This window comes from Siphateles boraxobius, unplaced genomic scaffold, assembly GCF_051911475.1.
Source record: "Siphateles boraxobius isolate OS27281-9 unplaced genomic scaffold, OSU_SipBor_1 47, whole genome shotgun sequence".
Taxonomy (NCBI): Eukaryota; Metazoa; Chordata; class Actinopteri; order Cypriniformes; family Leuciscidae; genus Siphateles; species Siphateles boraxobius.
Window position 1 is genome coordinate 2,561,347 of NW_027509108.1, and position 22,479 is coordinate 2,583,825.

General features: G+C 40.8%; 3 protein-coding genes and 1 long non-coding RNA gene across 4 annotated transcripts in view; 1 reads left to right on the plus strand and 3 right to left on the minus strand.

Moving 5' to 3' along the window:
• Positions 1–22,479, plus strand: part of LOC143710510 (B-cell receptor CD22-like) — a 773,497-nt gene that overhangs the window by 13,713 nt on the left and 737,305 nt on the right. The gene's annotated exons all lie outside the window — the stretch shown is intronic.
• Positions 10,636–11,591, minus strand: rac1l (Rac family small GTPase 1, like). The gene has a single exon (XM_077201421.1). It carries the CDS (start codon positions 11,536–11,538, stop codon positions 10,960–10,962), a length of 579 nt encoding a protein of 192 aa, XP_077057536.1. The 5' UTR covers positions 11,539–11,591; the 3' UTR covers positions 10,636–10,959.
• Positions 14,796–17,371, minus strand: LOC143710470 (uncharacterized). Its single transcript, XR_013194563.1, has 2 exons — positions 16,743–17,371; positions 14,796–15,710 (listed from the first exon to the last, which is right to left on the minus strand). It is a non-coding gene; the product is annotated as an uncharacterized LOC143710470 (long non-coding RNA).
• On the minus strand, positions 18,254–21,727 carry LOC143710461 (uncharacterized). Its single transcript, XM_077201425.1, has 3 exons — positions 21,601–21,727; positions 21,465–21,518; positions 18,254–18,664 (listed from the first exon to the last, which is right to left on the minus strand). The coding sequence occupies exon 3, from the start codon at positions 18,647–18,649 to the stop codon at positions 18,347–18,349; it is 303 nt and encodes a 100-aa protein (XP_077057540.1). The 5' UTR covers positions 18,650–18,664; positions 21,465–21,518; positions 21,601–21,727; the 3' UTR covers positions 18,254–18,346.

A 22,479-nucleotide genomic window follows, 5' to 3' on the forward strand; every position in this document is an offset into this window, starting at 1 on the left:
AATCAATCATCATTTTTTGAAATTTTCATGGAAAAGTGTGTGAAAAAGTTAGTTTTATGATCGGTCACAATTGTGACCGGTGGGATAATGTGTTGTATCAACCATTGGACCGACTGAATATAGTCCTCTGCAGTGTGTGTGTGTGTGTGTGTGTTTTTGTGTGTGTGTGTTTGTGTGCGCTTGTGTGCATGTGTGTGTGCGTGTGTGTGCGTGTATGTGTGCGTGCGTGTGGGATGTGTGGTGTGCGTGTTTGTACGTGCGTGTGGGGTGTGTGGTGAGCGTGTGTGTGTTGTGCGTATGTGTGGGGTGTGTGGTGTGCGTGTGTGGTGTGCATGTGTATGGGATGTGTGGCGTGTGTGGTGTGCGAGCATGTGTGTGTGTGTGTGTGTGTGTGTGTGCGTCCGTGTGGGGTGTGTGGTGTGCGTGGGGTGTGTGGTGTGCATGTGTGTGGGGTGTGCGTGCGTGTGGGGTGTGCGTGCGTGTGGGGTGTGCGTGCGTGTGGGGTGTGCGTGTAGGGTGTGTGTGGTGTACGCGTGTGGGGTGTGCGTGGTGTGTGGTGTGCGTGGGGTGAGTGGGGTGTGCGTGTGTGTGGTGTGCGTGGGGTGTGTGGTGTGTGTGTGTGTGTGGGGTGTGCGTGTGTGTGGGGTGTGTGGTGTGCGTGTGGGGTGTGCGTGGTGTACGTGTGTATAGGGTGTCCGTGCGTGTGGGGTGTGCGTGGTGTACGTGTGTGTGGGGTGTGCGTGCGTGCGGGGTGTGCGGTGTGCGTGTGTGGTGTGCGTGGTGTACGTGTGTGGGGTGTGTGGTGTGCGTGTGCGGTGTGCGTGGTGTACGTGTGTGTGTGGTGTGCGTGCGTGTGGGGTGTGCGGTGTGCGTGTGTGGTGTGCGGTGTGCGTGGTGTACGTGTGTGTGGTGTACGTGTGTGTGTGGTGTGCGTGCGTGTGGGGTGTGCAGTGTGCGTGTGTGGTGTGCGTGGTGTACGTGTGTGCGTGGGGTGAGTGGGGTGTGTGGTGTGCGTGTGTGGTGTGCGTGTGTGTGTGTGGTGTGCGTGCGTGTGGGGTGTGCGGTGTGCGTGTGTGGTGTGCGTGGTGTGCGTGTGGGGTGTGCGGTGTGCGTGTGGGGTGTGCGGTGTGCGTGGTGTACGTGTGTGTGTGGTGTGGGTGCGTGTGGGGTGTGCGTGTGTGGTGTGCGTGGTGTACGTGTGTGGGGTGTGTGGTGTGCGTGTGGGGTGTGCGTGGTGTACGTGTGTGTGGGGTGTGCGTGCGTGTGGGGTGTGCAGTGTGCGTGTGTGGTGTGCGTGGTGTACGTGTGTGTGTGGTGTGCGTGGGGTAAGTGGGGTGTGTGGTGTGCGTGTGTGGTGTGCGTGTGTGTGTGTGTGTGTGGGGTGTGTGGTGTGCGTGTGTGTGGGGTGTGTGGGGTGTGTGGTGTGCGTGTGGGGTGTACGTGGTGTACGTGTGTGTGGGGTGCGCGTGCATGTGGGGTGTGCAGTGTGCGTGTGTGGTGTGCGTGTGGGGTGTGCGTGGGGTGAGTGGGGTGTGTGGTGTGCGTGGGGTGAGTGGGGTGTGTGGTGTGCGTGTGAGTGGGGTGTGGGGTGTACGTGGTGTACGTGTGTGTGGGGTGCGCGTGAGTGGGGTGTGTGGTGTGCGTGTGAGTGGGGTGTGTGGTGTGCGTGGGGTGAGTGGGGTGTGTGGCGTGCGTGTTGTGTGTGTGGGGGGTGTGTGGTGTACGTGTACCCAGTACCCGCTTAACCAGTACCAGCTTAACCGATAGAAACTTAACCAGTACCCGCTTAACCAGTACCAGCTTAACCGATAGAAACTTAACCAGTACCCGCTTAACCAGCACCAACTTAACTAGTACCAGCTTAACCAGCACCATCTTAAAAGGATACTCCACTGTTTTTTGGAAATAGGCTCATTTTACAACTCCCCCAGAGATACACTGTTGAGTTTTACCATTTTTGAATCCATTCAGCCGATCTCCGGTTCTGGCGGTACCATTTTTAGCACAGCTTAGCATACATCACTGAAGTGGACAAGACGATTAACATTTCTCAAAAAAAAATGACCAAAGTGTTGGGTTAGGGATATTTTTCCTATTTAAAACTTGATGCAGCGCCTGAAAATAGGCTACCTTCCGTCAACATAACCAACGTGACAACCTGCTTGCACTACACAAACTTAGTCCCGGTCACGTTGGAAGTTACCGAGCTGGGGACTATTTTCAGGCGCTGTGTCATATCATTGCGCCTGCTGCACTCATGGTACGGCAGTAAAGTTTCTTGATTATTACGCAGGAATGAGAGTATAGTTCCTAGCCATATCAGCCTAGAAAATCACAACTTTACATTTTCCGTCGGTCTTAGTGCACGATATTACTACAGAAGAGTCAAGTTTTAACCCATTTAATCCCAAATTTGTCCCAGACACAAAAATATCCAAATCATGTGTCATTAGTATCCCTTTGAAACAATCAATCATCATTTTTTGAAATTTTCATGGAAAAGTGTGTGAAAAAGTTAGTTTTATGATCGGTCACAATTGTGACCGGTGGGATAATGTGTTGTATCAACCATTGGACCGACTGAATATAGTCCTCTGCAGTGTGTGTGTGTGTGTGTTTTTGTGTGTGTGTGTTTGTGTGCGCTTGTGTGCATGTGTGTGTGCGTGTGTGTGCGTGTGTGTGCGTGTATGTGTGCGTGCGTGTGGGATGTGTGGTGTGCGTGTTTGTACGTGCGTGTGGGGTGTGTGGTGAGCGTGTGTGTGTTGTGCGTATGTGTGGGGTGTGTGGTGTGCGTGTGTGGTGTGCATGTGTATGGGATGTGTGGCGTGTGTGGTGTGCGAGCATGTGTGTGTGTGTGTGTGTGTGTGTGTGTGTGTGTGTGTGCGTCCGTGTGGGGTGTGTGGTGTGCGTGGGGTGTGTGGTGTGCATGTGTGTGGGGTGTGCGTGTGTGTGGGGTGTGCGTGCGTGTGGGGTGTGCGTGCGTGTGGGGTGTGCGTGTGGGGTGTGTGTGGTGTACGCGTGTGGGGTGTGCGTGGTGTGTGGTGTGCGTGGGGTGAGTGGGGTGTGCGTGTGTGTGGTGTGCGTGGGGTGTGTGGTGTGCGTGTGCGGGGTGAGTGGGGTGTGCGTGTGTGTGGGGTGTGCGTGTGGGGTGTGCGTGTGGGGTGTGCATGGTGCACGTGTGTGTGGTGTGTGGCGTGCGTGTGGGGTGTGCGTGGTGTACGTGTGCGTGGGGTGTGTGGTGTGTGTGGTATACGTGTGTGTGGGGTGTGCGTGGGGTGTGTGGTGTGTGTGTGTGTGTGGGGTGTGCGTGTGTGTGGGGTGTGTGGTGTGCGTGTGGGGTGTGCGTGGTGTACGTGTGTGTGGGGTGTGCGTGCGTGTGGGGTGTGCGTGGTGTACGTGTGTGTGGGGTGTGCGTGCGTGTGGGGTGTGCGGTGTGCGTGTGTGGTGTGGGGTGTGCGTGGTGTACGTGTGTGGGGTGTGTGGTGTGCGTGTGCGGTGTGCGTGGTGTACGTGTGTGTGTGGTGTGCGTGCGTGTGGGGTGTGCGGTGTGCGTGTGTGGTGTGCGGTGTGCGTGGTTTACGTGTGTGTGGTGTACGTGTGTGTGTGGTGTGCGTGCGTGTGGGGTGTGCAGTGTGCGTGTGTGGTGTGCGTGGTGTACGTGTGTGCGTGGGGTGAGTGGGGTGTGTGGTGTGCGTGTGTGGTGTGCGTGTGTGTGTGTGGTGTGCGTGCGTGTGGGGTGTGCGGTGTGCGTGTGTGGTGTGCGGTGTGCGTGGTGTGCGTGTGGGGTGTGCGGTGTGCGTGGTGTACGTGTGTGTGTGGTGTGGGTGCGTGTGGGGTGTGCGTGTGTGGTGTGCGTGTGTGGTGTGCGTGTGGGGTGTGCGTGTGTGGTGTGCGGTGTGCGTGGTGTACGTGTGTGGGGTGTGTGGTGTGCGTGTGGGGTGTGCGTGGTGTACGTGTGTGTGGGGTGTGCGTGCGTGTGGGGTGTGCAGTGTGCGTGTGTGGTGTGCGTGGTGTACGTGTGTGTGTGGTGTGCGTGGGGTAAGTGGGGTGTGTGGTGTGCGTGTGTGGTGTGCGTGTGTGTGGGGTGTGTGGTGTGCGTGTGTGTGGGGTGTGTGGGGTGTGTGGTGTGCGTGTGGGGTGTACGTGGTGTACGTGTGTGTGGGGTGCGCGTGAGTGGGGTGTGTGGTGTGCGTGTGAGTGGGGTGTGTGGTGTGCGTGGGGTGAGTGGGGTGTGTGGCGTGCGTGTTGTGTGTGTGGGGGGTGTGTGGTGTACGTGTGTGTGGTGTGCGTGGGGTGTGTTTGGGGTGAGTGGGGTGTGTGTGTGTGTGTGTGTGTGTGTGTGTGTGTGTGTGTGTGTGTGTGTGTGTGTGTGTGTGTGTGTGTGTGTGTGTGTGTGTGGGTGCGTGTGGGGTGTGTGTGGGGTGTGTGGTGTGCGTGTGTGTGTGTGTGCGTGCGTGTGGGGTGTGTGGTGTGCGTGGTATGTGTGGGGTGTGTGCGTGTGGGGTGTGTGTGGTGTGTGTGGTGTACGTGTGCGTGGGGTGTGTGGTGTGCGTGGTGTACGTGTGTGGTGTGCGTGTGTGTAGGGTGTGTGTGTGTAGGGTGTGTGGTGTGTGCGTGTGTGTGGGGTGTGTGGTGTGCGTGTGTGTGTGGGGTGTGTGGTGTGCGTGTGTGTGTGGGGTGTGTGGTGTGCGTGTGTGCCTAACTGTAATTGCTTGTGTGTGTGGAAAGTTAGGTAGGAATTTGTTAGCTAGCTAGTCTTTGTGTGTGTGTGTGTGTGTGTGTGTGTGTGTGTGTGTGTGTGTGTGTGTGTGTGTGTGTGTGTGTGTGTGTGTGTGTGTGTGTGTGTGTGTGTGTGTGTGTGTGTGTGTGTGTAAAATTAGATAGAAAGTTAGGTAGCAGCAGAAAGTAAGGTAGAACAGTTAGCCTATGTGTATTAGCATGTAGATACAATGGGTTATCCCACCGGTCAATATTGTTGCCGCTGACATGTTTGTGAGTTCTATGACCACATTAAACAAAGTTGAGTAATTGCAAATGCATATATCAATACTAGACACCTTAAACATGATGTGTACCAAAAATCTATGTCCTATCTTTATGTTAACATACTTTACTAATCTATTCTTTGGGAGCTTTCTTGCTGCCATCCTCTTCTCTTGGCGCAAACAGGAAGTAAACAGCTCTGGTCATGTGACAATTTACAGTAAACATGCGACACTGCACATATTCCATTGAGACCCTTTATTATTTCAATATCTGCTGGAAATGCATTGATAGATCATTCAGTAACATTTTTATAGCCTTAGAAATGAAACATTTTTGACCGGTGGGATTAAATGGGTTAAATAGGAAAAATATCGAAAAACATTTTTTTTTGAGAAATGTTAATCGTCTTGTCCACTTCAGTGATGTATGCTAAGCTATGCTAAAAATGGTACCGCCAGAATCGGAGATCGGCTGAATGGATTCAAAAACGGTAAAACTCAACAGTTTATCTCTGGGGGAGTTGTAAAATGAGCCTATTTCCAAAAAAAAGTGGAGTATCCCTTTAACCAATAGCAACTTAACCAGTACCAACTTAACCAGTACCAGCTTAACCAGTACTATCTTATAGACAGTGATAGAGACCAGCGAACACAAAGCCTGTGTTCAATCGTTTAATGAACGATTGTTGGATGATTGTGGAATAATTTACCCTTCTGTTCAGACCACAAGCAATATAAACATGTTCATCACCACATTAAGACTCATTTGTTCTCTTTCACCCTTTGTGAGATAACGACAGTAATTGTGTGCTGGACTGATGTAAAGACTGTTTCTTATTTGTTTAATTTTTTTTGTGGACTTTTTTTTTAGACTTTTTTTAAGTTTGTTTGAGTTTAATCTGTTAGTAAAGAGTTTGTTGTTATTCAGTATTTTTTGGTCTTCAGTTTGCGGCGTGAGTGATATCTGCACAATTTATTCATATTCAAATGCAAACGTATTTTATTTTATGTATTCATGTATTTTATAAAGAGTTTCCTCTGCCTGTTTTACTTTGTATGTTTTTACAACTAGGACCAGTGCTTCAATACATTTGATTAACCTTCAAGACATATAAAGGGTTAGTTCACCCAAAAATGTGAATTCTGTCAGTAATTACTTATTAAAGTCATCGTTAAAATTGTGAAAAAAAGTGACTACAGTGGCTCAATCTTAAGTTTATCAATGTCCTTCTCTGTGGGTCTCGAGTCAGTCCACGTAGTTTAACAGCGTAAGCTTCTGTGTTGTACGTCACACGTAGGCTCACTATTGGCCGACGCTGGTGAAGGATTAAAAATTTAAGAATAGGTTTAAGATCTGCTGATCCTATTTTCTTTACATACCATCACATGAAAAATTAAGGTAAAGTAAATTGAATTTAGCATTTAAGGTTATGATGGTGATGATATTTACTGTGAAACAGTTTCCAGCAAGAGAGTCCGGCCAATCCTGTTTTCTGTATTTGTCAGATTACTGCTCTCTATCGAGTCTGCCATTCCCGTTTCTCTCTATTGAAAGCAGATTACTGAAACTCTTGGTAGCTTCTGTCTCAGCGGGAGAGTTCTGTCATTCTTGTTTTTGAGTCTCACTGTTTGAACAGTTATGCTGATTTGATTAGGATTGGTAACTCTCTCAGTCTAGTACAGGTTTCCTAAACCTGTATACTTCATTTACATGCTTTGTTCAGATTGTCTCCACCTCTATGTAATCCCTCCCCCTTGAAAGGTATAAAAAACTGTACTGTGCTGAGCTATTTTGTTAGACTTGGATGACTATAGCGTTGCAACAGCAAAGTCCTCAATAAAGAGTAACTTCTGCTTGAAAGATATCCCAACGTCTCCTGGTCTCTGAAGAAAAAGTTTCCAACGCTGGTCATGTGGGTGATGTGTGTGACGTACAACACAGAAGCGCTGCGCTGTTAAACTATGTCAACTGACTCGAGGCCTACAGAGAAGGAAATGAATAGTTGAAATAAAGTCCTTATTTTTGGGGGGGAGTTTGCGCCCAAAAAGTATTTATAAACTTCAGATTGAGCCACTGTAGTCACTTGGACTATTTTAACAATGTCTTTAATAGCTTTTCGGGGCCGGCAAGTTCCAGTCCCTTAAGAAGCCTGTGCTTCAGCACTCGTAGGACCTCTAGTGGTTGACTTGTGAATTATTGTGCATTGATGGGACACAAACAATCTCTCAGATTACACTGGCATTCAACTACTTTACCCTCCTGGAAACTGTTTCTTCTGTTTAGTCAGGATCAGTGGTGGAAAGAGTAGGCCTACTGAAAAAACATACTCAAGTAAAAGTAGCATTACATTCCAAAAAATGTAGTGTGAGTAGAGTAAAAAGTACTTGTCCAAAAAACTACTTGAGTAAGAGTAAAAAAGTAGCTTATTTAAAAGTACTCATGAGTAGTGAGTAGTGAGTACTGAGCTGCGGATTCTACCCCTTATAATAAACACTGTGCACTACAATTTATAAATTCTAAAAAATTGCACATACTGTAATTCACATTATATTTTGTTCTTTGTCAGAAAGATTGAAGAATATCAATATCATCCATCTTTTTAAAATGCATCAAATCAGTACACTCATCACAGTTTAAATCATATTATTTGGGGGGGGAAAAGCATTTAAAATGATAGGCGAAAAGCCACTGGGCCTGAGCATGCTATTTTGCACATAAAATATTCATATTCATAACTGTGCAAAGAATTCAAAAACCTTTAGAAACTCATATGATAGTTCAGCATCACACACACCATGAGATGGATTAAATAGAGAGATTAAAAAAATACCCAATTTCTCTCCAAAACTGTACCAATGTTAGTGTTTTGATAAATGAGAATCACTAATATTATCAGATTACCTCACCTAATGCACTGAAAAAGGCTAAGATAGAGAGCTAACACTAATTACACACTTTAATTCCATGATATTAAATATGTTACGATTATAAACGTAAATGCACATTGTTCTAGAAGGGTGGCATCATCCCTTACATTTTACACCGCTACATTTACTCACATTGTAATGCTGATAATATAATTTGTAAGGAAAATTGTGCATTAAATAGGGAAGTTATATCCAGGAAACTTTTACAAAAGAAACAAACAAACACACACACACACACAAATGTCTCTTTGTAGTCTCGGTGAAGCTGTTTTATCAGCAGCATCCACACACACATACACACAAAAAGTTCAAAATGAAAAATGAATTCACCGCATTATGAACTCGTAACGCAATACCCCCAACCTCGGACCAAATGTTAGGCCCTGTAGACAGGCCAGCCTAAATATAATATTAAACTACTCAAAAAAGTACAATTTCTGAAAAAAACTACTTAATTACAGTAACGTGAGTATTTGTAATTCGTTACTTCACACCCCTGGTCAGGATCGACAGAGTCTCTTTCAGTCTGTTTCAGATATCAAGCAGACAGCGACGAAAAAAGGAAAATGTTTCTATTTGGGCTTTGTGGGTAATGACAATAAAATGTAAATGGGGTTTCAGAGACCAAATAGGCTACCCCATATGGAGGGAAATATGTGTTTCATATTAACAAAAACAACAGAGCCCCTTGAGATTCAAAAAACACAAATTAATTATTATATTAGGCCTACTGTTGTAGAAACTAGAAAGGTAGTGTTTGAAACAGGGGGTTGCCTTGACATAATCATACGGAAATTCATACTTATGTTAAGATTCTGATAAATAAAATATTTGGCTTTAAATATTACTTCTTGTGTCTTAAATTCAATCGTATTTCAGTTTGTGCACTGTTTCTTTGTGTGGAATGTGGAAAAACAGATACATTTGTAAGGAACATTTCACATTCTGGTTTAGGTTTTATCCCAGTAACGATATTACCTAAGTAATGAATCCTGTATCACGTGATCGTAAACAGACGACAAAAGCAGTTCCTCGAAGTGACCATCACATGTAAACATGTCTAATTCATGGAAAGACCCTTCTGGAAAAGATAAGATTGGGTTCACTTTTGTTTTCGACGGCCTGTCGACGTTGAGTAGCGTTAGCGTGAGTGTGTGACACGTCACCGTTTCGCAGAATGAATGAAAACCAATCAGATTTTACGGTGGGTGGGACTAGTCAATATGACGCAATGCTGCATTACAAATAATATTGACAGGCTTGTCAAAATAAGAGTTGTAAGTTTACAATGAGGAAATTAATTTATTGAATAAAATACACGATACAGTAAAGCTGTTTTATTAACGATATTATTGATTCACGCATTAAGTGGCACTAGACTTTATTTACATTTTATGTCCATCAGAAGACTGACAAAAGAATATTATTATTTTTTTTTTTGCAGACTTTAGTGTTTTGTCAATTGCTTCTTAAACTCTAGAAGAGATATGCTGAAATTTTGGGATTGTTTTGTAAAAACAAATAATAATCACTCTTAATCACACTCTTAATCACGTGTGTGTGTGTGTGTGTGTGTGTGTGTGTGTGTGTGTGTGTGTGTGTGTGTGTGTGTGTGTGTGTGTGTGTGTGTGTGTGTGTGTGTGTGTGTGTGTGTGTGTGTGTGTGACACACATCTGTAATCTTGAATCACAGTAGTCCACGACTTCATGGGAAATCTAAAGTGATATCATGTACTTTTAAATTGTAATTAAACTATCAGTAATAGTGAATCCATAACCAATCCTGAAATTCTTCTCTCACTTTTCTTGTTTAGTTTTTTATTTAGCTCAGGATTTAACGCAGTTTGTAATTGAGACTAAAGAAGAGTTACAGGCTCAGTTACTGTATGAGAAATTCCTCTACAGAGAAAGTCACGTGGAAGTAAAACTGGCATCTTGTTTTGCTTATTTTCAATTATTGTCCAACATTTAAATCTGGAGTAATGATGCTGAAAATTTACTCATGGATTTGTGGCCTGTCCTGTATCAAACACATTTACAGCAGCCAGAGAAAACCCAATGTTAAAATATTAAGGGCCAACTGCCCAACCAAAGCGAAGACTGATCACCATAATGGTGACAATTTTAACTTTCAATAAAACAACAACATCTAAATCTCTGTCAAACCTGGCAGTACCCCGTGTAGATAGTCCAGGTTCAACACATGTGTGTGTGCTGGCAGGGCCCAGATGTGTAATAGAAACCTCTGGCTCCATCTAGTGGCAAATATGAGTTAATGTCTATTGAAGGGTCCATAATCGGCACAGTGGCTACAATAGGAAACACTGTCGACTCACAGCAAGATGTTCTCCGGTTCAAATCAAAGACATGCAGGTTTTGTGGACTGATGAGCGCTGGGTTGCATCAGCAAGGGCATCCGGCATAAAATCTGTGCCAAACCCAATGTGTTTGTGGGGAAGTGGACACTGCAAATGAGCGGGACTAACGCTAGGAAAATATATATTGAAAGGGCCCCTATTATGCTTTTCTTCAATATGTTCCTTAAGGTTCACTTATAATGTTGGTAAATATTTATTTTCACAAAAAGTCATATATTCATTAAAATATATATATTTTCTAACATCATTTGACACTTTCTCTTTCAGAAACACTTTTTGGCTCATATAACATCAATTCATAGGACTTCAAGACATCAAGTCAACTGAAAAGTGTTAGTGAGGACATTTGTTGTTTTTTTGAGTGCACACAATACAATCTCTTAAAGCTTTTTATACCCTGTTAACTCTCCAGCAAACCAATGTATCCTCACCAGTACATATTTGAACAAACAACATGCATTTTGACAAACCGATATACTTTAATAAAAGTATCCAATGTGTATTTGATCAAACCGATGCAACCAATGGGTTTGTCATTCAAGCACATATACAACCTGTAAACCAATTCATATTCACACAATACATTCAGTATGTTTTATTTCCTGAACAGCCTCTCATAGTTTCTTCTTCAGGTGAGCTCAGATTACAGCTGGTGTGTGTTCAGTCAGTTCAGACGATTAAACACTTTTTCTTTCTTTTCTTCACTGGGGGCCGATGTATAACCGCATGAATGGCTTCATCAAACACCGTCTTAACGCCTTGCTGTGTTAATGCTGAGCACTGCAGGTACTTCACAGCTCCTATCTCTTTAGCCTTAGCCAGACCTTCAGTGTAGGTGATGGGGGTCATTTTCATCTTTTCCAGCCTTTCAATGGTGTCCTTGTCGTCTCTCAGATCAAGTTTAGTTCCAACGAGAATTATCGGAGTGTTGGGGCAAAAATGTTTGACTTCTGGAAACCACTTTGCACGGATGTTCTCAAAAGAGGCTGGACTCACAAGAGAGAAGCAGATCAAAACCACATCCGTCTGAGGGTAGGACAGTGGTCGAACCCTGTCGTATTCCTCCGCTCCTGGTGTATCCCACAGTCCCAGTTTCATTGGATTCCCATCCACAGTCTCATTGGCTGAATAGTTCTCAAACACAGTGGGGATAGGCTCCTGTGGATAAGCACCGGTGGTGTAGCTGATCAGAAGGCATGATTTTCCCACAGCCCAGTCCCCGACAATCACACACTTTATGGCCTGCATCTGTGTTCACGTATCATGCTATCCTGTTAGCTTTATCTGTCAATGAATCAATAAAAGCTGATTTCCCAATTCAACACACAGCGATTCCACACAGAAAAGAAGTACAGAGTGGATGAAAGCTGAAGAAAAATGTGAATTTTCGATTTGAAGTTAACCCGCCTGATCGACTGCATTCCAGCATATTTGTTGCTGTTCCAGTTAAAGGTGCAGAAAGCGATTTCTGAGAAACACTGTTGAAAGTGGATCGAGCACCAAACACACTTGGAGCCAATCAGCAGTAAGGGGCATGTCCACTCATGAGGGGGGAGGTGCCTGTGCTGCATAGGGTAATCGTGAATTTGGGGGCGGAGCTATCAAGATAAGGATGTGGTTCTTTTAGGCAGGCGTTTGTTTAGTGATTTCAGATACGAACAGTGTTTCTCAGAAATCGCTTACTGCGCCTTTAAGTAAACAACCAATCCCCCAAACTCTCAGATGGTAAATGAGGTCAGAAGAAGGTCAGGTTGCCAGCACTCTTAATTATGTATTAATAATTCTGACATGGTGTGAACACAGCATCAGCTCGTTGTTTTAGTTCAGGAGGAACTGTAAAAGACGGCAGCTGTTTGTTTGTGGTGCTCGCTGACTGACGTCTGTCTACACGTGCTGATGATGTGTGATGCACGGAGATATGAGACTATTGATGATTCCGTCCAGTGGCATCATGCCCATTCAAAGTTCACCTGCCAATAATTTTTTTGTCACAACTTTATTCCTATTATGCTCCATAATTATCAGAGCCTATAACGACTCAAATGTATTCTTCTGGATGTGTAATAAATGAGCCCGCCCTTTTTTCCTAATATGGTGTCTGTGTATATCAAATCTAGAGCTACGCGCGTAGCGCTCTAGAATCTTTGCTGTGTATGTTCAAGCAACTCACACTCACTCGTCTCGCATGTTGAGCTGGCAATGTTTTACAGATGGTCTTGAAGTGGGAAGTGGGCAAAGCAACAAATCGGCATTGAATTAGTTATCGGATGATATTAAGATTATTTGTGGTTGACCTGGAAATTTTAACTTGATCAAAAAGTTATGGATTTGATATTAGCTGCGAATTCAGGGCTAAATAAACGGGATAGTGTTATCCTTATTCAGCACTGAAAGCTGTCAAACTTCTTTCAAAGTCCTTCATCACATATTAATATTAAAATAACTTAATTTCAGAGCACCACAAAGTCAGACCTCAGCACCTTTATGTACCTTTAATGTAATATCGTTCTTAGGTCACATACCAATTTAAAATCATAACATAAAAACTGCAATGGTACTGTTTTTAAAATCATGTGTAGTAGGCCTGAGTGTACAGTAAGTGTGTGTGTAAACATGCTTTAATGAAGTAGACTTCAAAAGCTTTTGAATTTGAGCTTACAGTTCTTTCATCAACCTGTCTTTTACTTAAACTTACAAAATAGATACTTTAACTTAGTTCTCAGATAGAGGAGGGTTGCTGCTAGCTCCGTTAAGGTATTTCTGTCCCTCCCAAACTGCATTGAAATGGTATGTTTATCAGCCAGAATTTAAAAATTTTCAGGGGGAGAAACCCAGACCCCTCCTAACATGATCCATATCACCTGTCAGAAAACAATTGCAACTTCTCAGATTGTGCCCCCCCAGAATTTTGGCTTACAGGACCCCCCTGATTACGTCTTTATCATCAATAAGTAGCCAGCATCATCTTATCATATTTTCTCTTGCTTTTCTTTCCATGAAAAACACAGTTACAGAAGCCAGAGAAAAACTAACGTTAAAATATCAAGAGTCAACCAGCACAACTAAAACCATAATGTGACATCAAACATAATTATTATTTTAAATAAAAAGTCTACATCTAAATAAAAAATAATAATTTAAAGACGCAAAAAATGTCACAGTACAACACGATTTAATGTTTGTAAATATCTAAGTTGTGTGAATGTGTTCCTAAAAAAGATATTTTACAGCCAAAACAATACGAAATACTTAAAGCTGCAGTCCGTAACCTTTGGCGCTCAAGAGGTTAATAAACGGCAGTGTCTATGAAGAGTCACACAGGCACTGGATTACTCCTCAGCGGTGCGACCCGACCGGTCCAAAATAGTCCCAATATAAACAGTTATTATAGATATTATACCGTAGTGATTCAGGATAAGACAAAAACGCGGTTTGAAAAATAGATTCATGATGTACTTGCTCATTTTATAAAGATTATAAAGAACCCCCTTTTTTCCTGAGCATGTTATTGGCCAAGACTTTCCGTCCCTGGAACGAGCTTCTCATTTATTACAATCCTCTTTAATAAACACTAGATGGCATCATAAAGCCTGTTTTTTTTCACTGATGATTGCTTTAAAAATATATTATTTGGGGTTTAAACCATTTTACCCAAATAGAAGATTTAAAAAATCTGGTACAGTATCTTTAATGTTTATCAAACCTTTTAAGTAAAACGTGTGTGTGTGTGTGTGTGTGTGTGTGTGTGTGTGTGTGTGTGTGTGTGTGTGTGTGTGTGTGTGTGTGTGTGTGTGTGTGTGTGTGTGTGTGTGTGTGTGTGTGTGTGCGTGCGTGTGTGCGTGCGTGCGTTTACGTGTTTTTGTGATTTGTGAGGACACAAATGTGTATAATGACATGGGTATTACACTGGTATTACAACTTGAACGTGATTTATGAGGACATTTCATGAGTCCTCATATTTCAAATAGCTTTAAAAACATACTAAGCAGTGTTTTATTAAAAATGTAAAAATGCAGAATGTCTCCTGTGACGGGTAGGTTTAGGGATAGGGGCAGTGTGTGTGTGTGTGTGTGTGTGTGTGTGTGTGTGTGTGTGTGTGTGTGTGTGTGTGTGTGTGTGTGTGTGTGCTGATATCTCTGTGATCTGTTGATATCTTGACATCAGGATCAGGTCTAAAGGAGTCTCTGTTCCAGGGAAACACACATCTGTAATCTTGTCTGATTTCCACAGAACATCATGTGTGGCTGCAGGGAGAGAGGGGAGATGGACAAAATAAATGCTATAATAGTCCACAGACTTCATATGGGAAATCTAAGCTGATATAATGTAGGCTACTCGTTTATGTATTGTTTATATGTCTGAACAACTATGGCCACAGCTCCAAAATGTGCTGTTTTGTACAGTCTTCAATGATGAACATTTGTTTTAATAAGTTAACTTTAAATTAATATTTTTGGAGCAACCCACATTGTATGACTGAATGAGAGAAAAATCAACACAATTCATTTCTAATTTAAATCAGAAAACTTTATTTAAATGCAACTTAAATTCTGCACTAGGCAAGTAGTAGTTTCGCTTGATCAATAACACTGACATCCAATATTATCCAATATAAGAGAGATGTCTGATAAAAATGATATATAGCTAATTAATTTTATGTTTGCATGTACAATTCACAAAGCAAATCCTTTCCTATAAAAGGACCATGGTGAACATCTGAAAGCATAACGACAAATATGCATACAGAATCTGTTTTCTGAAGAAAAACAAAGATTCATTTGATGTGACGTTTTGTTAAGTAGCCTATACAAACGCTGAAAACAGGAGGACCAGGGAAAAAGTGACAAGTTTAGTTAGCATAATTGTGAAATGATGTGCTGATTTATAATGTTACAATATAAAAAAAAATTGTAAACCATCTTTAACTGGGATTCCATGTAATATTTCATTTTTCCTAATCCACATTTTTGTCCAGATCTCAGACATGTTTGTAATACACAAAGGGGCTGTATTTATTCTCGTTGGCAGCAGGCGACGCTGTTTAAGCAGTATCAATATGAACCCTTCCAACTTTCATAAGTCCTAATCGTCAAAAACTCTCTTAACACCATTAACAGCACCATGCACAACTTTTTCTGGCGCCTTGATAATCTCAGTAGTTCCTCCGACCACAGCGCCGGTCACTGGAGACGCCAGCAGAACCACAGCAGCTCCTACAGCTTCAGCGGCCGAGCCGGAGCTGATGAGTTTCCCCCCGGCCTCCGCGGTGCTGTAAACGGCTCCCTTCACGATCCCGAGAGGAACATCCGCCACGGCTCTGACCACGCCCACCGTGCACTCGGCCACGCCCATCACCACAGATCCCACCAAGTTGAAGACGTCCATGTCGTCTCGCGTTCGTTTATTAGCACTTCTGATTCCTGCTAGCAGAATATGGAGACAGCCTGTGTATGTATGTTTATTCAAGGATCATTCCTGGGATATTTTTATATTAATATTTCAGTCCCTCAGACTTTTTAAAGGGGTGTTTCACCAAAATTAAATGTTTCACTTAAAAGCGTTTCACAATAAAATGGTATTTCCATTATTATAAGGAATAACAATAATTATTGCATTTAAATAATTTTTATCACAAAATAATGTCTTATTTCTATATTACACTATGCATTTTGTCATGTCCCTGGGACACTTCACTGAATTCACTTCACTTCACTTAGAAAATATATTAACAAAATGTGCACTTTTTGGCAATATTGTATGTTTTTTTTGTGTTACCTTTTTTTGATACATTTTTTTGTCTAAAAAATGAAAGATATTTTATTTAAAAAAATAGACTATAAAGTTGTGTCCCTCAGTCTGAACTCAACCCGTCAATAATAAAATCTGTTAATAATTTTAAGTTCACATAATTTATACAAGAAATTACATAATTCGGGTCTCTTTAACAGTGGTGCAGAATATGGTAAGTAGTTTCATACTTTTTATTCATATTTTTGAGGCATATTATAGTCAACTCAACCCCATCACATAAAGTTAATATGGAAAATTAGTAGTTTTCAAAATTTAATTTGCATATACGTATAATGTACTTATTTCATTGCTGCCAATGGTCTACACTATAGGAGGAGCAGTGGCCATTTTGTGTAAAAACCCTCAACCCTGTCACATATCTGCATATTTGTTCATTGTTTCAGGAAAACTTGTGACAGGGTTGAGTTTTTTGTACTCCATTTATGAATAATTTTAATTAAAAAATATAATTGTTTCAGTAAATATATATTAACCAAATCATGACAAAAATATAATATTGAAGGCAATTTTACATGTAATGTATGTCAAAATGTGCATTTGTGTTAATGCACCTGAAATGAAGTTACTGTACATGCTAAACGTGTTATACACATAGTAAATACAAAGTTAGCTATAATGTCACCAATCAGATGAATACTGACCTGCTGTCACAGATGGTCTTGATGTTGGTCAGATGAACTTCTTTAAATCAATGTTGGGTTACTCTAGGGTCTTTATAGAATTACTAGAGGAACTGAGATCAAATGGTGGGAGTTACTGATCCAAAACCCCCAGTAAACAGGAAGTGAGGATGTTAGTTATTTCTGCGTGAGAAGACATAGCCTGTACATCAACATTTTTACTTTAATGTCATGAACTTCCACTCTCAGATTTGAAGTATCATGGAGAACATCCTCCTCATCATCCATGAGCCTGTGAGTTTGAACAAGAAACCACCAGTTAAAATCTGCGAGGACAAAACCTCTGGCTTTAATTTATTTTCTCTTTCACTTTCACAGACTTTCCTGTAAACTTGGGCGATGATTCATAAAGTTGCTCTTTCTCCCAGATTTAAGGCTTTGATGGGGGAAACCTTGACAGATCTTACTTCCACAGTCTTTCCTGTAAACTAAGGATTTTCTTGAAGCTGCTCTTTCATACGGTAAATGCACATGTGAATATTTGTGCATCTGTAGCATATTACAATGTGTGAATTAAAATTGATTATGACCTGATCCATTGTACAATAAATATTTGAATGGGATCTTTAAGGCCAAAGGACTTAGATATTTATATACTATATCTGTGCAATCTGAGTTTTTATTCTGTAGCGATGCAACTGACGCGCACATAAGGAATACACTGATGACGTATTATTTATGATAAGAATTTTTCACAGACAATTTTTCATAACAAATAAAGTTATACATAATAACCGAAAAAGGTGTAGGCTGAAGCCTTTGCTTATTAAGCCCTTTAAACATATTTATCAATCAAATGAGCATCACTTTTTCACTGGAATTGATTAATACAAGACAAGAGAAAAGAAAAATAAAAAATAAAAAAACAAGGTACACATTTCAGAAACTGCATGTTCCCTGGAAACATTTCCGTTGTGGTCTGTGTTATTTGCAGCGCGTTTCTGTATTTGGTTGTGTTGTGAGTATTTGGAGCACACGTGTGTTGTGAAACTGATGAAGATGTTTTCTTAATTTGCAGGTGTTTTTTTTCTATTTGCATGCGTTTTTTTTTTTTTACTTGCATGCGTTTTTTACTATTTGCATGCGTTTTCATAAGTTGCAGCACATTGAGCTCTCTCGGCCACCATAATACAGCAATGATTGGACAAATATTTTTTTGGTTCTAAGACTTCCACAGACAATATATGTACATGTTTTAACATTTAGACCACTTCTATTATTGACTCCTATGAGGATGTGAAGAGAGTTTCAAACATTATAACAAAAAACATTGCCTACCCAATAGCTTTAAACATTATTCTATGTATTCAAGCGCTGAAAAAACAGAAGGACCAAAGACAATTTACACAAAAGACAAAATGTGTGACATAGTGAAGTTTAATTAGCATAATTGTGAAATGATCATTGTTGATTTTTGATGTTCCATATTATGAAGTAACATTAACTTATTAACATATTGTCTTTTTCATTTTTTATTAGTAATTTTTCTCCAATTTCCAGATGATTCACAGATAAAAGTTATTAAAAGGTGTATACAAACCTGAGTGTTAAATGTTTTTAAGTCTTTAATCGTCTAAAACTTTCTCAACACCATCTGCAACACTCTGCACAACTTTCCCTGGCGCCTTGACAATCTCTCTAGTTCCTCCGGACACCGCGCCGGTCAGCGGAGACGCTAGCAGACCGAACACAGCGTCGACTCCATCTCCAGGTGTGCTGACGCTGTCCATCTTACTGCTGGCCTCCTTCATGCTCTCAGCGGCTCCCTTCACCATCCCCACCGGGACGTCCACCACGGCTCGGACCACACCCACCGTCCCCTCCGCCACACCTGACGCCACAGCGCCCACCGCTTTGAAGAAGTCCATGACCTCGCGGGATTCCTGCCAGCGGAATAAGAGTTGTGTGTGTGTAAGGGCTTTCGCACCGCCAGTAGGAGCTCTGAAGTGACGTGAGCCGCGCTCATTGTTGTGACTTTAAAGGGAATAGTTTTGGGTGAACTATCCCTTTAATTTTAACACCGAAGAGAACGACTGAGCTTACAGTGCTCGCATTCTCCGTGTTCATTAATTTACGATCTGTCTCCGTCCTGTCTAATGCGTCATTAGATAAAAGCTGTTATACATAGAGTAGACAGTAATGAAAAGTTATTGGCGTATGCCGTGTGGTTGATGTCCAGTGTTGCTGAGCTGAAATACATAATCATGTTTCACTCGGTCTCCTCAAAGTTGCGTTGGATTTTCTCCTCAGCGTAAAGGTTAAGAGGCTCATCTATCACTGTTTTCCATGTTTGTAGAGTTAGTTTGTGGAGTAAATATATAATCTGTGTGTTTACACAGGCTTTTTTTTTTTTTTCACAGATCACAAATAGTTCCTATAGTGCTGGTTTAGACCGACTCTGAAGTAGGACTTCCTCCAAAAGGAGTTCCTAGAACTAAAATCGTTCCTAGTTCCTGCAGTGCAAACGCGCCAAAAACCAGGATCTTCCGCCAATTAGTTCTAGGAACTATGAAAAGGTTCCTCCGGTGCGAAAGCCCCTATGTTAACATAATTCGTCTACTAGAACTGGTACCTATTCTTTTGTACTCATAATCACCCGAAAAACCTGGGAATATCAGGTAACTTTAAAAGTTTGATTCCTGGAAAGGGTGTGGTAGGCCTAAATGTAAAGGATTAGTTCACTTCAGAATTAAAATTGCCATGTTCATGTCTTTCTTTCTTCAGTCGAAAATAAATGAAGGTTTTTGAGGAAAACATTCCAGGACCTATAGTGACTTCAATGGGGTCCAATGGGTGAAAGTCCAAATATGAGTTTCAGTGCAGCTTCAAAGTCTCGACACGATCCAGCCGAGGAATAAGAGTCTTATCTAGACAAACCATCGGCCATTTTATATATATATATATATATATATATAAAAAAAAACATTTATATACTTTTTAACCACAAATGCTCGTCTTGCACTAGCTGTGATGAGCCACACATTACGTAATCCCGTTGAAAGTGTCGAGGATATGTGGTTAAAAAGTTTACAAATGTTTATTTTTTTTATAAAATGGCTGCTGGTTTGTCTAGATAGACTCTCATTCCTCGGCTGGATCGTGTCGAGACTTTGAAGCTGCACTGAAACTCATATTTGGACCTTCAAACCCGTCGGACTACATTGAAGTCACTATAGGGAGAAAAATCCTGGAATGTTTTCCTCAAAAACCTTCATTTCTTTTCGACTGAAGAAAAATAGACATGAACATCTTGGATGACGTGGAGGTGAGTAAATTCTCAGGGCATTTTAATTCTGAAGTGAACTACTCCTTTAAGGTTTCTGTACATTTACAGTTAAATATATACATATAGTTACATTACTGTAAATGTACAGAAATGGTAAATGTTTCTGTTTAAATGTTTCAATAAGCCTACAGTATAAACAGTGCTGGGTAGTAACTAATGAACTACATGTAATCTGGATAACGTAATCAGATTCCAAAAATTAAGTACTTGTAATTAGATTATATTACATTTTAAAATACTCATATTCAGTCTACAGTAACTTTTTATTGATTTATTGATTAAATGCTAACATATTAACCTTTGTGCATTCTTATGCAAATTTTGTGTCTTGAGGGTTTTTTTTAATCATAATTTTACCTGTGTTAATGCCAACTGCATACATTTTGGCACACGTGTATTTTTTATTGGAATTTTACTATTTCACCTCCATGTCCTTTAATAAATCTATTTTGCACTAATAACACAAAATAGTTCCTCTCAGGACCTTTAGGACAAAATGTCCACATTTAAACCCATTAAAACTGCAATTTTTAATCCCAGGGCCATTTAACTATGGTGCAATCTTTGTTAAGAGGCTTTCATTCTGTTGGCAAGGCTTCAAAATTAAAATTTTTACTATTTTTTACCAGATGGTGCCTTTTTTTCAGGTTTGGCCCATAAACCAAATACTCACTTTATTCCTGTTTTCTGCTTATGCATATTATAGAGCCAATTGGATAAATTATGCAGCGATAATTGTGTGGGTAAAAATTTGGTACTGCTCCCTAACAAACTCTTACTGAAAACTCATTTTTAGAGATATCATCCTCGAATTTGGAACACGACTTTTTAACACAAGATTTATGGCTTTGAATTTCTCGCAGTTTTAGAGTTCAACATGTTTCATAAAATATACATTTTATATTAAATAATGTTCATAAATCATTTTCATAAACTTGACATTTGTTCAGTTTTTTGACACAAACATTTTTTTTCCACTATGGACCTATGTGTAACTTTTTTTAATTAATGCACAAGGGTTAATATTCACACAATGGTAATTAATTATTCATTGATTCTCTTTGATTTTTTTTTCAATGTGATAAACAATTTAGGTCAAAAGTAATCTAAAAGTAATCTAAAAGTTGTCCGATCATATAACCTAAAATGCTATAATTTTTGTCATGTAATTTGCATGATTAGATTAGGAATGTCATCAATATATATATAAATATATATATGTGTAAATTGTTTTTTATATAACCAATATTTGAATTTTTTTTTTTATATGTTGATGATATTCTTAATTATTTAATCATTTGGAATCATAATTGTTTATATTAAGACATAAATCCATGACACAATGCTGACATGAGCAAAGAGCAAATCATTATTACAACATATAATTGATTTCTTACGGTCAACTTCTGAGGAGCTGGAAGAGTCTGTAAAGTTTTTAAAGTTGAGTACACCTGTAATGTAAATGAAAATGAGGTTACATTATTAATGTGCTGAATAATAACATGTCATCATATAAAGCTTGTGAATACTGACCCGAGGTCACAGATGGTGTTGATGTCAGATGAGGATCTTCAGATCAGTGTGGACTGAATAGATCATCTCAAGGGGGTTTATATACACACTGGGGGAACGGATATCAAACGGTGTGAGTGATTATGTTACAATACTTTTTTTGGAGTTCAGTTTTGGATTATGCTGTGAACTATTAACCCGGTATGCACCTATAACTCCTCTGTTAATGTTTTACAGAGAAGAAACATCAGCAGCTCTGACTGAATCAATTCATTCTCAGGAGACGATTACATGCCAGTCAAAACCCCTCAGTAAAGTAGACCAATGGTGAAACATCAAAAACACTCAATAATAAGGAGAAAACGTTATTTTTATAAAAGTTATAATTCTTGTTGAGAGGACACCTACATTAACTTTAGTTTATCTACTCAACTTTCTAAAATGCACATCAGCTTCTCCGTGAAGAATAAGCTCAGTTTAAATGAAAAAATGACTGAATATATTGTGAGTAAAATAAGTGACCTTGTATTCACTTTCATTTTCTGTCTCAGTGCTGCTCTTTCACCCAATAAAGGCTGATATGAAGATAGTAAAATGTGCTGAAGTTTTATCCCAGATAGCAAGTTACTTTGAAAGAATTCCAAGTTAACATTGATGTGTCACAAGTAGATAAATACTGTGACGTAATGTTGTTTCAACATCATGTTTGCACCCTCAGTTATGCACCCTAATGTTAAAATTTCAACAATAAAAAAAAATCAATCAACAATCAATGTCACTGAAAGTCGATTCTGCATCACATTCATTACAAAAACATTAAAAATACAAGCTGACATAATAAAATCAATGTTGAATCAATGCTTTATTTAAACACTTTAACAACTTTTTTAATTAATATGT

Excerpts from the sequence above, each read along its gene's own strand:
- rac1l (XM_077201421.1), bottom strand. The coding sequence starts at position 11,538 with ATGCAGGCCATAAAGTGTGTGATTGTCGGGGACTGGGCTGTGGGAAAA.
- LOC143710461 (XM_077201425.1), bottom strand. The coding sequence starts at position 18,649 with ATGGACTTCTTCAAAGCGGTGGGCGCTGTGGCGTCAGGTGTGGCGGAG.